The 15535-nt window shown below is 39.0% G+C and overlaps 1 protein-coding gene across 3 annotated transcripts in view; it reads right to left on the bottom strand.

Moving 5' to 3' along the window:
• Positions 1-15535, bottom strand: part of KMT5B (lysine methyltransferase 5B) — a 51381-nt gene that overhangs the window by 9609 nt on the left and 26237 nt on the right. For 2 of the 3 annotated variants that reach the window (XM_084632533.1, XM_084632534.1), the window contains exons 4-8: positions 6645-6810; positions 4650-4759; positions 2185-2351; positions 1525-1544; positions 1245-1381 (exon numbers count right to left, since the gene is read on the bottom strand). In XM_084632533.1, the coding sequence (XP_084488659.1) occupies positions 1245-1381; positions 1525-1544; positions 2185-2351; positions 4650-4759; positions 6645-6810 (600 nt within the window). Of the gene's footprint in view, positions 1-1244; positions 1382-1524; positions 1545-2184; positions 2352-3735; positions 4366-4649; positions 4760-6644; positions 6811-15535 lie in introns of those variants that run through there. The other variant, XM_084632535.1, reaches the window with a different exon arrangement.

Below are 15535 nucleotides of genomic sequence, written 5' to 3'. Positions count from 1 at the left end.
CGCTCTCCTGTATACACATGGAGTGTGCATGTATGTTCGTGTATACATATAGACATGCACACACACAAATGTGTATAGCTTACAAGATCAGTATAGTTTTTCCAATAGTCTATCCAAAAAGGCTCTTAAAAGGATGTGTCAACATGGCAGCCACTGTTTGAAAGGCAACTTGTGCAGACGTACTTGCGCTAGCTGCACTCTAACTAGCTCACTAAAAACAGAGACTGCAGAGGCGTGGAATCACCACCAGCTTCGTAAGTGAGCATGTGAGGGGGGAGGGGAAGACGGGTGTCAGATGAGCTCCTGCAGCCTGTGCCATGGCATCCTCACTTCTATTTTTAGTGACCTAGAATACAGCTAGTGCAGTTATGTCTACACACAGTGCCATTCAACTCCCCAGCTGCAATACAGATACATGCCCCGGCCATGCTTCCCCCAACCCCCCAAAAACCAAAATAAATCAATCTAGATAAAGTTCCCAGGATGGTACTGGAGCGGTCTCTCCTATGTCCAGATTTTTCTTTTTTTTTTTTTTAAAATGGAAATTTCGTTAGGGTAGAAGACAGAATGAAGACAAAAGGGAGAGCTCTTGAAATTCTCTAGATGGATGCAGTAAGAAGTTCAGTAGGGACAGTCTGGATAAAAAAAATAAAAATGCAGCCAACTTGCCTCTGTTACTATGAAACGAGCTGGTGTAAACAGCAGTAACACCAAATCAGATGTCTATGTTTAAAATACACAAATTCTATCAACTATACAGACTGTAAGAGGTACTACTCCCATTCTCACCAAAAAGCAGGACGTTTGAGCAACAAAAACTGAGTGAAACGGTCTTACAGGGTTGTCCCCCATTTTCAGTGATAACCCTGAAAATGAGGACATTAGTTCACAGCAGAATTGTGAGAATTCTCATAATATTAGATGGCTAGGAGGTTGCTAATGCTGTTTTTCTGTCCAACACAGGCACATTTTAGTATCCAATAAATTTTTGAAGTCTGCACAGTTCTATTTTTTGGGGAGGGGGAGAAACTGAGAGGAACTGAGCTATGAATAAATTTTGGTAAATATAGTCATAAAATTTGACAATTAAAAACAAACATTTTAAGAACAAAACATGATTATATTATACACCTACAACTCATGAATAGCACTTGCCCTTCAGCTTCACAACACGCATGTTATGTGGGCATCCAATAGGTCCACATACCTTCTTATAGCTTATTGTTTATGTTGTCAACACATACCTTTCACAGGTGTAACATTCGCAGTATTCATTATTTTCTCCAAAAAAACCATCCCCATAGTAACAAGAAATTTCTTCACCAGGTTCAATATCCCTTAGAGCTTTCACACATGCTGTATCTCGACCAGTTGATACAAACTAAGAGAAAACAGATAACCATTAAGGTTAATTTGGGTGTCTGAATACAAAACAAGTAAACGCATATTTAAGGGACATGCTTTGGGCGGGATTTGGTGGTTTTTTTTTTTTTTTTTTTTTTTTTTTTTAAGTTTCATGCTTACCTTACAGTTAGGTCTGCAATCTGAAAAAGGTCCAAAAGATAAAGTCAATTAACTGTTGATAAGACCTGAAACATGAATAGTTATAGATATCTAAAGTAAGGTTTTGCTCTGACTTCAACATCTGCTAGAATCTCAACTAAATACTTGAGGATATGTTATTCAACAAGAATGATTTATATACAAGCGGACATCTTAAACAGCTTTAATACAGTTTCGTTCCTAAGCTCTTTATGTTAGGGAGATTGAAAAAAAAAACTCCGCTAGGAAATACACATCCCTTACATTCCTGTGCCCAACTCTGAGGAGATTCTCTGAACACTGCCATGCAGTAGGGATTTGGGGAGGGTTGAGATCTGCTGTTATGCAGATTCAGCAGCCATTCCCCTGCATGTATGCTGGGGAGAAGCGGATGGGAGGAAGGAAAAAGAACCCTTTCCATAGCTTCCAATTAATTTCCCAGTGCACAGCTCAGCAGCTGACCAGGATTTAGGCCTTAAACTAATAAAGTATTCCAGATTATGTTAACTATATTTCAGATCCATAATTCAGAGTGAATCCAAGCAGCATTTCCACTTTGAGGCTGCATGGCATAGCTTACACACAGGAACATTTAAATGGAGTACCTTTTGTAGTCTTATACTTTCTATCCTTGTTGCTTACCATGGTTGATAAACGCAGCAGGACCAAGCCATAGCTGAGCACAGTTTTTCCGTGTGGAATACATGACACTGAAGTCATTCTCTCCGTGTCTGAGCAGCATGTTCTCTTCTATTTCTGATAGCTCAGCAATACAACCCACCAGTAATTCTATTTTGTCATTTCGTTTCCTAAGTGTTAAAAAATTAAAGATAGAAGTTCTAACAATTACAAAACAAGTAACAAAAACATTCCAAAATCTTTCTTCACCAAAAAATAGTTCTGAAAGATAGAAAATGCTTTTAAAACTGCTTAAGGTCTTAAACAACTAGCAGAATACACAGATAACACTAAAAAACTTTTTTTTTTTTTCTGTTAAGACTTTAGTTCAGGGATCTGTGTGTCCCCTGCAAGAGTTAATTCTTTACACTGCTTTACACATTAGTAGTGTCAATTAACACAAGAAAATCTGATACTTGAACTCAAGTTCTAGCAGTTAAATTAGAAAAAAAAATCTTATGTTAATATATTTGTAATTTTTATATTTATTCATGCAATCTGTCAGCAAATGTGGATCTTAAACTATTGTCTGTATTTAATTGAAAAGCATTTCTGTTCACATCTAAAAGGTTGCATTCCTAAACATTTTTAAAGAGGTGTTTATCTTTGCTGAATAGGGATGGATTACTCAGATGCTTAAAACAAATGCTAAGTCTAAGTGATAATGGCACTTAAAATACATAAATTATGTAGATATAAAATATTTTATATTCATTTGAGACATATAAAATGTTGTATGTGCTTATGATTTACAAACAGAAAACTGGAGTGACAGAAGTGGGGACAGCGTCAGGGTACTGGAGAAAAGTTCTGGGGCCAAGGCCTGCAGCAGCGTTACAGGGGAAGGATCCTTGCTCAGGTCAATGGATTTTAACATAATCACAACTGGCACTGTTTCCGCGCTCTTCCCAATGTTAGCGAAGGCAACAGCAAAAGGTTGATGCTGAAGCATACACAGTCCTCAGTACGGGCGAGAGCAATACTAAGGCTTCATCTATGCTTGCCTGCCTATTCTGCACTGAAAAGTTAATGGCAGACAGACTGAAAGTTGGTGCCCTATCCTCCCCAACTTTGCTGATATTAAGTGGAGTGAGGAACCTTACTGGCACTCTGTCTCTCTTGATTCTTCCACTTTTCCCTCTGGAGAGAGAATGTATCTTGCTGGATCCTGAATTGGAGTCTCATGCCTGCTTAACAGGACTCAGTAGAGAGAAGCTCTCCGACTCATGTGAGACAGGGATTCAGATGTTACGTCTGCCCTCTATGGTGAGAGGGTCTTTAGAGTCAAGATGCTTCTTGAAATTGCCAGTGCTAGAGCTCTGGAAAAAGACTCAGTTGACCAGGACCTTGAAGATGATGGTGTCAGACCCCTAGCACTCATCTATAAAACCAGTAGATATGGAAAATCCTGATACCCTTATGCACAATACACAGCCATTCTGCCAGTCTTCAGTTATTAGAGGCTTCTTAATGTAGACATACTGGACATACTCCATGGCAATGAACTCTACCAACCTAGACAGAAACCAGGGACTTTGACACCCCACTGTTGGGCACAGAGTCTCTACTGGCAAGCTGTTCTTTGGAGTGGACAGTTCCAGATGCTCTTCAACCAGATTCTGTTCACTCAAATGAATCTGGGAAATTTAAATCCACATATGCCAGGCACAGAGCCACTCTGGAAACAAGATCTCTGAATCTGAGTAGCCACTCAACGTAGACAGTGCTGAATACCCTGTACCAGTGTTGGGTCCGAAGAGCTTCTCCCACTGTAACAGGTGTTTGAGGTAGTCCTCCTGCTTTTGCAGGTCTGGACGATACCTGCAATGGCAGAGGTGCTAAAACAACTTTTAATTAAAAAAAAACAAAAAAAAAAAACACAACAACAAAAAACCAGACTACCCAGCTAAATAATCAAAAATATCTTCCAAAAGGAGAGTCTGCATACACATGGCATGTTTGTCTCACAAACTGGAATATGCAGAAGGCATTCCTGAAGGAGAAGCCCATTTTTCCAACTGTAAAAAATGTTAACTCTTTTTTCTGACACAGCTACAACAAATCTGGCTATGTCTGAATCTTGACATGGGCATGTTCCTCACTGAGGACTAATGCTTGTTTTTTTTTTTAAATTAATTAATTAATTTTGACAGGATAGGATTATTCCAAAATTGTGTATAGAACATGTGGCAACACAAAACATTAAATCTACAAAGTTCACACTTTGATGCATTATAAGTATGTGATTAATTTATTGCGTGGTGATTGGCTTAAAGAATCTGCAAGCTCTGAAAAATTGCGAACTTAAATTTCCACATTTACTGGCTGTAGTTTTAACTCCAACTCTTTTATTGCATTTACACAGGTTTTACATTTATTTTAAAAATGTGGATATAAACAATGACTTAATTTACAGTTACAATGCTTACCACTCTTTTGTTGCAACAATTTTGGCTCCATTTTGCTCTGAAGAATACCGATTGCAAGGCAAGATCTCAAATCCGCTGTCAGTTGCAAACATTCGTAAATAAATAAATACCTGAATGGGAATGACAAAGAAGACAGAGTACTGCTGTATTAAATGCATGCAAAAAAAGTAATGAAAACTTCTGTATCTTACGAGTCAGAAATGTCCCTTTACAGTATTTGTTGCCTTTTGTTTGTGGACGTTCTGGATTACGGATTTTAATTGCACATATTACCATAGAGAGATGTATTTAATCCACCCAAGTTTGAAAGATTTGTAGATACACATCAATACCCTCCACACACTTTAGTGTCTTAAATATATAGGGGTACCTCAGGCTGCAACAAAGACAAATTGGGAGGATAAAGTTCAATTTTTTATTAGGAACTTCTTATGGGAGTCAAAACTTCTTAAGAGGAACAGAAAGCTATGTTTAGCCTTTGAGAACAGCCTCATTGTTTCTTTAAGGTAGAGTCTAGCTTTTCAGTCAACAGGCCAGATAGAGATACTACCCACAAGAGGAAGAGAAGACTAGCTACTAGATTTTTTTTGACTCCTGGGTCAGTTCTATGGGAGATGTTCTATTTGTCAGTTTTATCCAAAGGAAGCTTGTATAGCTTGTCAGACACTCTGGGAAAGGAGAATTTGTAATATGGCTCCTTCCGTGCTTTACTATTTTTGCCAGATTTTGAGGACAGAAAACAATTCCATCTTTTTGGTTTTAACTCAAAAATATTTCCCGCTCTCTGGTCAGAGCTTTCTCCTCCTTGGGTTCCTTAGTCTCCCTAATCTAGTTTAGTCAGTGCTTCAACATCGGTCCCAATGAGATCTGGAAAATCTTAGATTTCTCCAGAGGCAGCAATGGCTTCTTTTTCCAAGAAAGACATTCAATTGTTTGCCCTACCCCTTTGTATTCTGCAATTTGCTTTGCAAGAGGATACACGTGGAAATCCTCCAGAGAATGTGAGGAAGGGAGCAACACCAGGAACTCCCAAAATGGTCTTGTCTAACCAATTATAGACCTTTAGGATAAAACTCCAGGCCTCCAGAAAAGGAATGACAAGACCTATGGCCATGGGACCAGGGGGCTTTAACTTCCTGAAATACCTCTTCAGAGTGAGGACCAGTCACTGATTCTCTATCTGCCTAGGCAAGGGGAGGAGAGGGAAGCACCGTTCTCGCATCTTTGGAATCTGATCAGCTATGCCCAACCTGATCGTAGGGAAGGCAGGGCAATGGCTGTATTATTCCATCATCACTCAACTAAGCTGAAGTGCTGGGAAATTGATCTTCACCAGCAGAGGCTTGAGGCGATTGGGAGCGGGAAGTCTGAAAGAATATGAGCTGATATGTTTGAGTAGCACTTGAAGCAGGAGGCTGCCAAACAAAAACTGTGCTAACACAATCTGTCTCAGAACAGGAAAACACAAAACAAACAAACAAAAACTTTAAAACCAAGAAGAACCCACTATCAATTCATGAATAGGTAAGAGGGGCAATCTAAGAACTTGCCCAATGGAAAGAGTCATGTACAACCACGTTGGAAGCATTTTCTCTCCCTTGACAGTCCTCCATTAGGAGCAGGAATGTCGGACATGAATGGGGGAAAAAACCAAAATGACGGCCTTTGACAGAACCAATTACAAAAGGAGACCCTACACAGCAGGAAAAGCCTGACATCTAGAGTGGTATGTCTGCTTATGCATGATGGCAGCAAAAGGAAATTCATATGTACTTTTATTTCTGGGCAAGTCCGTTAGATAATTTTACTTTTTTGAAGTTTTGGTTTTAAAAGCTAAAGATGGAAATGGGTAGAAAAGCAAGGCTACACAGTGGCTTTATTTTTTTTACTTCTTCTGTTTTCTCACTTGAGTAATATTCAAAATACTCCTTAAAAGGCTACAAAAACATGTGAAATACATATTAGTAATCTGAAAACAATTATAAATAAACCTACATGTTCCTTGAACAACCTTTCCTGCATTTTGTTCTTGTTAAGAAAATAGTGCCGGGCCCAGTCACCTGCCGTCAAGGACCTGAAGGCTTTTTCTAAGTGCTCATCTTTCTTAAAACGTTCAATCACCTCTTTCAACTCTTCCTGCCTTCCTTTTATAGGTCGAAACCTGAAATAAAAATAAAACCACTCTAAATCAACTGTTGTTTATCCTTATTTAATCCTTTCACATATATCATTCCATTGCTGGTAAGAAATTTTGCACTAGGATTATTCAACTCTTAGCATCAAGGGGGCTACATATCATGTAGTCATGGTTAGGTCCCTCATTCCCAGAGCTCTGAAGCAACTTAATAGGAACTTTAATGAATGTTTAATCTGGAGAAAATTATAGTTTCCTAACTATACAGTAGATCTGGCTGAGGAAATTTAGATCCTGTAATGAAAAAAAGATAGGTTACCATCAGTCATTCAGGGAGCAGTGACCAAACAAGAAATATTATTTTAATGCTTTCGTATCCTTCCCTTGCTACCAAACAATACAAATGCAAAAAAATCCAACAAAGCCAACCAACCACCATAACCCTTTCCCCCATAATACTAACATCAGGAGAACTACCAAGGATTTTGGTTTGTTATTGTATAATTTCATCCCTCTTTCTCCATCTTCAGATCTACCACTAAGAGTAATTAGATGTGAACTGAAGTTAACACAAGAAATACAATCAGTTATTCTAAAGGCACAAATGGAAGAACACAATTACTTCAATACTTCATTTTAGGATGGAGTCTGCCTTAACTCAAACTTAGTGTTAACTGTTGCCTAAAGAAAAATATGTAGTATATTCACTCTATAAAGCCCACTACAAATCCTACACCTTATTTTGCTACTAAGTGGTGAACTCTGTACGTAATGGTATCCAGCCCTTTATCCGTCCCTTCTTTTAGAAAGCAATAATGCACATTTCTATGGCTTTATGACTACACTTGAACCCACATGAAGAACAAATCTCACAGGTGCGCTATATATATATATATATATATATATAAATAAAAATAAAAAAGCACCTATTAAAAAAGTATATATTATATAAAAAGTACCTATTAAAAAAAGTATCCCACTCCAATGATTTTCAAGATTTTACTTTGACCTAAGCTATGGCGTGTCCACCCTGACAGAAAAAGTCTTTCCAAAGAAAGGGAATAAAGGAAACTGATTAGCCATATCACTAAAACACTGAATCTGAAAACCAATGTTAAAAACAGGAAACTAGGATAGCTTTCCCCCTAAATATTGAGGATTAAAAGAAAGAAAGGTATACACCAAAGAGAAATTCCTGGTGATAGAAAAGACATTTTCCTCTGTATTGGCAACAGGAGGCTGGGACGCTAAACTGTAAATATCCAAGCAATGCAAATGTTATCTTTAGTAGCAAGTAGAAAACATCAAAGTTCATGCAGTCTCCATAAGTGATTTCTGACAACCAATATGCCATGCAGCCCAAATTTTTGAGTACCTGGTGTATGTCAGTGGACTGTTCCCACACAGGCCACAAGAAAAAAAAAAAAATCTTTTGCAGGTGTTTTTGCTTCTAAACACCCATTTGTTTATATAAGACATCTCTGTGGCATAAGTGACCTATTAACAACTGTTGACTGAACCATACTCTTACGGGGCAGAGGACTTTCCCTACAGGCCAACTAGAGGACACAGACATCTTATTTGAGGCTCACAGCCGTTTCAGAATCTTCAATAGGGACCTACTATACTAATTTTGGTTTAGTTACCACTCAAACAGCATATTTCACGTCAAACGAGAAAAAATATGCTCTGAGAAAACTCTTGGAGCTAATTTGGGTTAAAACATCAACAAGGCTAGGTGAGACTATCACATCCCATTAATTCTTTGAGGTGGGTCACTGAATTATTTGCACATCTTCATTTGTGTAAAAAAACAAACAAACAAACAAAATGCTGCCAATCATGCATTCTCCAAGTATGCTTTAATTCCCGTTTGCAACTTGCCTCAGAACAGAAGACATCAAGATGCTATCCTCGATGGTACAATTAATAAAAGAAATCAAATCAAACAAGCGATAGCTTTAATCACTTTCTGCCTCCAGAAAAAACACAACACACCACTCTTGTGTCCTTGATAAAAGTGGGAGGCAGAAGAGGAAGGCTTCATGTTAGTAATGGCACTTCCGCTGGCACTGGAAACCACCAAACCCTCATGGTTCTTTTATATTAGTGTGCTTTTCACTGGGTCTCCATTTTGTGCTCTCTTGAAACATAATGGCTCAGCCATTCTTTACTGATCTTTTTGTAGTATCCAAAAGATCTAAAGCCCAAGGGAATCTCACTGAGCAGAGAACTTGGCAAATGACCTTTTGTAAGAGGAGACAGATCAGACTGACTAGCTTTGTAATGGCTGGGATGAAGTCTGATAAGGTGGCAAGATTTAGGTAAATACAGATGCTCTCCTCCCCCCGCCCCAAAAAGTCAAATTATGGCATTTTTGGTTTATTGTGCCAAAAATCTGGAAATGGACCTCTCATACAGGGAATATCCCCAAGAAGCTGTCTTTTGAACAAGCTCTAAAGAGAGACCGCAACTTAGAAGAACCATGTAATCAGACTACTGAGGATATGCTTTTGCCCATTTTGTACACTAGGGAATTCTCCCTCAATATACATCTCACACAGAAGATGTTAAAAGGATAATTCCTTGCAGTACTCCCAAGATGCAAAAAAGGGACTACACCTGGATTTAATAACCATACTTAACTGAGCCTTCTCACAGATACAAGCATCAAACCATTCAAAATGGAGGATCCTAAATTGAAACAGCCTCCAATGTTAGAGTAGGACTTCTTGCTTGCTTTCTGCTTCTTTCCATTGTCTGATCAATTTCCTCAGTAAGCAGTGAGCTATGCTTACTTGGCCAAAACTGTGAAGCACATCTAGCAACCACACTACATGAAACACTGTACACCAACAGTTTGCATACACCTTTAGTTGCAATGGATATGGCAATATCTTATCTGGTTTTCCCCCTCAATTAGTCCTCAACTTTTATTTTTGAGCTGACTAAATGGCTTTAGCACTTTTATGGTTATTTAAACCACAAACATAGTTCCCCTCACAAAGAGGCATCTGAAGAATTGAGGATTACAGATAGAAGGGAAAATCATGAGTACTTATCTTAAAATTCTGTTTCTATGAAGATATCATCATGTGGGAGTCTCAGTCTTGGGTCTCCAGCATGAGTTATGAGGGGAAATCCCCCAGTTCTTAAGATTTTTGGTCCTCTTAGGCACTTATAAACCAGTTCAAGGACACTGTCCTACTGATTATGCTTTGATGCCCTGGAGACTCCACAACATTCCAGCCAGTTCCTTTTAAGAGAAGGAAGCAAGTAGTCCCCTAAATTTCAAATTGATACAGGCAAAACAATTCATTTACTCATATGCTTTTTTAAAAATGAATATATATGAAATACCACCAAAGGAGTCAACCAGATAGGAAATGGAGGAAAGACTGTTCATATGGCAAATGCACAAGACATCACCTCAATATTTAAAAACTCAAATTCAGAGGGGAAGTGGGTGGCTAGGTGAGTAAGAACCTAGCATAATATCTTCAGAGAAGCAACATAATTTTCCCTTCTCTAAAGATACTATCAATGTAAGATTTTCGCTTTTGGAGAGTAAGCAGTTTGAGGGAAGTCCCAATACTCGTGAAATAATTAAATACTATAGTAAATAGGCAAAACGAACAAGGAAAAGTCCATTAAGTAAGCGAGAATGTGACTATAAAAAAAGACAGCAATTCAGACTTCACTGTGGAATTGGGGACATATTAAAAAAAAAAGGCAAGCCCCATAAGCAAAGAATTTAGGCTCTTCATACTACAAAAAACAGACTAAAGTTGTACTTTCATCCTCAAGATCAAAAATACTTGAAAATGTGTGGATATATGTAAAGCAACCACATGATCCTATGCCCAAGACTGAAAATCTTCCTATAGCAGGCAATGGGAAGTGTCCTGTTTAGGACTGAAATCAATTGAAATACTGTCTTCAAGACACAAGACAGCTTCCCAGGCAGGCAGTCTTTTAACATGGTGCTCCAGCGACAGCATTACCGAGGAGCTTGGGGGGGGGTGGGGTGTAAAAACCAGAAAACTAATTGCATTTCCAAGGCTTTTCATCTGCTCCAAGAACACCCAGAGGGTCTTTAAGTTAAGGGCTTGGAGAAGGGCCACTTGTCTGCAATGGGCATGCAGGTGTTGGGGAAAAGTTAAACAAAACACACACAAACACCCCCTCCCCCCACGGGAAGTCTCACAAAAATAAAACACAACCCATCTGGGCTAGGAAATGTTGGATGAGTCCATAGCAGCACCTTTTACTGTAAAGTCTGCTATAAGGTGAATCAGTCCCTAGTGTATGAAGCATACTAACTCTAGGAGCTGAAGGCAGTCCCATGTGGAAAGTGATCTTGTACACAAGGCATCTTAGCTCACAAATACAGCGTTAAATCAAAGAAGCCTTCAACAGTTCTGTCTGAAATATAAAAGGGTGCCTTTTAATGCTGAATGTGAAGGGTCAAGATAAGATCATTGTCTCATAATAGGCTGACAAACATACATTGCCAAATTAAACTAGGATGGAGTATAGGAAATTATATTCCAACAAGTGAGCTATTTAAAAAAGGAGTCTATGTGCAACTAAAAAAGTCACCATAGATATCTGACATCTCTTTGTAGCCTCCTTCTGAGATGATGGAAGTAGGGAGACCTGCTTGGGGACATGACACATACTTGAAACTGTATCTTGAATGTAATTAACTGTCAGTGAGTATGCATATCACTTGGCTTTGATGCATCTGTTTCCTCCTGGGATGGGTTTGGATTTTGAATACTATAATGCCACCCAATGAGACCAGAACTGTATGTGCTGAGAGTCTTATAAGACACTATCTTGGTAGTGCACAGAGAGCAGAACTCTGATACTTGCTACCCAAAGCAAGAAAGCTTATTCTAACCTGATCTCAAGGAAAGGACGGAAAGATAGCAGACACGGACACCAAATATTGGGTCCAGATTCAGAAAAGGGAAACAAAGACCTCAAGCTTCCAAGAACCATGGGAACAAGAGAGAGAACAAGTATGTTTTATAGTCCAAAAGGGCCCCACAGATCTGAAATTCCCCATGACATCCTGACTCCACAGGCAGACTAAGCCTTATTGACCCCTCATCTAGGGTGCTGACAAGTATTCATATTTTAGTGAAATGCCCATATCTTCTCTGTGATCATAAGCAGCAGAGAGAGACAGTGTTCTACTGAAGCAAGAACCTGGGATTTTTATATGCCAAGGAAATTTCCGAGGGGCTAGTAGCAGTAGGTCTGTAAAAAGCGTTCAATTAAATAGGGATGCATTAGAGAATCCAAAGGTCTTGAAACTCAGAGCCTCCCAAAAAGAGTACAAAAAACAAAACCAACCAACCAAACCAAAACCCAGGAAGTCTGAAACATGGAAAGAGATCAGAGAAATGTCATGCTGTGCATACAGTCTCCAAAATCTGAAAATTAAAGTAGGGCTTTTGAGGTACTGCACGCTTGTAAAACCATAATGCACAGAACCTGTACATTTGGGTAAACTCTGAAAGATTTGCCAGTTCAAAAGTAGTATCCAGGGACTCCTGAAGCACACGGAGAATCAAGGAGGCTTCTTTTCAGGATGGTGACAAGACTCAGATGATAGTAAACAGTGCACAGTCACGATCCCCACGGATACTCTAAGGGATTCTGGATCTAGCAATATGAATCCATGATATTAGAGAGATAAACTGGGTGAGAGAATATCTTTTATTGGATCAACTTCTGTTGGTGACAGAGACAAGCTTTTACAGAGCTCTTCTTCAGGTCTGGGAAATATACTCAGAGAGTCACAGATAAATACAAGGTGAAAGATTGTTTAGCACAGTTAACATATATGTCAAGGGACCATTCAAGGTGAAGTGACCTAGTAACACCACTCCAGTCAGAGGCAAAAACCAACACGACTACAACAGCACTGCATATAATGCATAACATTATGGCATGTGGCACAGGCTCCAATGGTGCCAACATGATGGAATTTCTAAACACATTCTATAAAAGCCTGTGGCCCAAGAATGTTCACAGATCAATTGCGTAGGTACTGTTGGAACCTGGTGATGTAAACAGCATCATCTAGGAGTTGAGAAAATTGCCACGAGTCCTGGACTCCGAAGTGCTGATGAAAGGCACCAACACACTCAGAGATGTCCTTCCACACATACCCTAAGGCGCTGATTTGCCTCAAGGTACTGCCGCTTCAAAGATGCCAAGGAATCCTAGAGGCATAGTCCTCCTTAGAACAGCCTGAGAATGTCATACTTGAGAGGAACCAAGGGTCTTCACCAGTAGTGTTTTGACTTAGCACTGGGTCACGTGACAGTTTTTAACCAGCACTTTCTGCCAGTAGCCCAGACAGCATAAGTAAGAGCCTGAACTCCGCACCTCAGGTGTTGTCTCTTTCTCTGTCAATGGCACTTTCTGCTAGAACCCAGATTTCATCCACTGGAAATAGCCGATTGAGAGTTCCCCAATAATGCCTCAATCTGAATTTAAAAGAACCTAAAAAGAAAATCATAAGTGAACATACATAAAAACATGAGCTAAAGGAGAAAAAACTTTACTGACCCAAAGAGTAAGTGACTAGCTCAAAGCTAGAAAACAGAAAAAGATACCCAGCTTCTAAATAGAGGCTGCAGTGTGGACCAGAGCTGTGCTGGTCAGAACTTTCGGGCAGCTCCTGCAATAAGCTCCTTTGCCAGCTTTAATCGGGGAGAGGGAAAAAAAACCAAAATGGAATGTTCGGGTCCTCTAATGCACATGATGTTGAAGCCTGCTGATTAAGACAGTCCCCTTCAGACAACCTACAACTGCCTCAAAGGGCCAAAAATCTCATGAGCTAAGGAGATTCCTGCATGACTCATGCTGGAACCAAGAGAGCTAAGAATGAAAATTCTGCATTGATAGCATCTTTAAAGAAAGTCATTTCCCTTCTTCTGATGAGCTGGAGAATAGTAATATTTCAAATTACCCTGTATAGTAAGTACTTTTTTCTCATCAATGAGATCCCACAATAGCTGAGGCTGTTGTAATAGGAGATCTGGCTAGATGATCATCTTGTCCCAGTTTGGCCCTTATAACTGAGAAGGCCCTATTAAGCAAGGCTGTCAAGAGAACAGCTACAGAGAACCAAAGCGCTCTCTCTCTCTCTGAAGTTTCTCTTACCTCGGGGTTACTTAAAGAATCTTGAAAGTCCAAGGTATAAAGCCAAGGGTCAGTGAGATGCTTGCCTATAAAGGAAGTTAAAGGAGAGGTTCTGGTAAGTTCAGGAGTACTGTACCTTGATTAATTCAGTCACTGAGAGCAGTGAGTTTGAACAAAAAGGGTAAAATGATTCTGCAAGAGATATAGAATGGTGCTCCATATAATGCACCTATCTGACATGCTGCACCAGTGAATGAAGAAGTTATAAAATGCTACAGCTGCTTCTTAAACTTAGACTAGGGAAAACGGAGAGAAAGACATGTTGGAGGTTACCAAAAATTGTATCCCAATGGTCTTTGCTTGAATGACAGGCACTTTATTCAGAAGATAGTTTGCTTTGGTGGACGTGAAAACAAAGTCTTATATTACATCAGTAGCACTATAGCATGAATATAAGGACAAACAGTGTAAGGTTCTCGAGCATTGAAGACAATGCCGCACAATGAATACAAAAAATTCAGTTCCACTTATAACCAAACAGGAAATGCTATTTAATTTACTTTTAAAATACATACGAAATAAAAGTAATATAATGCATGGTCTTCACACAGACAAAATTTGTAAACTTTATAATTTGCAAAAGCTAGTGGTACTACTTTGTTGTTTTTTTTAAATCAAGTCTATTGTGCACTTAATCTTCAATGCTGTCATTAAGAAAAGACGGCTTCTTATCCTGTATGCCAAAACAAAAACTATATTCTCAATCAATAGCAAAGGGGAAGTACCCCAATAATTTAGTCAGTTTCAGTTCAAGAAACTTATTGCAAAATTAAAAGTCAGACTGATATGTCCAATCTTTAAGTGTGTCTAAAATTTAAGCAGAAAAAAAATCCTCCGCCACATCATTTCATTGATCAGGGCAGCAAGTAAATATTTCCCTGTTTTGGCTAAGATATTCAGATGTTATTTCTCTTTCCCTCCTATCATCCATCTCTTCATAAATACAATTTATCATTTCACTCTACTGTTAGCACTCCAGTCCAGCTACTGTGTGGAGGTTCTGTTGAAATTGCTATACTCCACTGAAATTCAATTGAATGTTGTGGCAGCCTGGGGAAACATATTTTACCCAATGTACCCAATACCTTAGACAGCAGCAAATTAGCTAAATCCAAAACAGCCATGTCGTCTTGCAGAAGAAAACCAATAATGAAGAAGTCATGGAACTTATGGTTAGCAAGATAAACCCAAAGAATCAAAAAATTGGACAATGCACAGATTTTAGACCACAGTGGTTTTTCAAAATGAGACAAAGTTCACTTTCAGTATCTAGATAGTTCTAGGAATCTGGGTCTCAAGAATGTAGATAAACTTTGACATGAAACAGTAAATTGTTCTATAAAGGGGCTACTTACCAATTGCAAACACATGTTCTCCAATGCATTACCTCCACAGAGCCACAACTTAGGAAACGTGTGCTTAATTACATGACCATACAATCATATTTAGCAAGACTTCACAGTTTGAGCATGTGTGCAAATTCCGTCACATTCTAGGTTTCACTAGTCAAGGGTATAAATATGCCAGT

Source organism: Lepidochelys olivacea (assembly GCF_965140295.1).
Source record: "Lepidochelys olivacea isolate rLepOli2 genome assembly, chromosome: 6".
Classification (NCBI taxonomy): domain Eukaryota; kingdom Metazoa; phylum Chordata; order Testudines; family Cheloniidae; genus Lepidochelys; species Lepidochelys olivacea.
The sequence above is the reverse complement of the archived record's forward strand: the minus strand, read 5'-3'. Positions and strand labels throughout refer to the sequence as shown.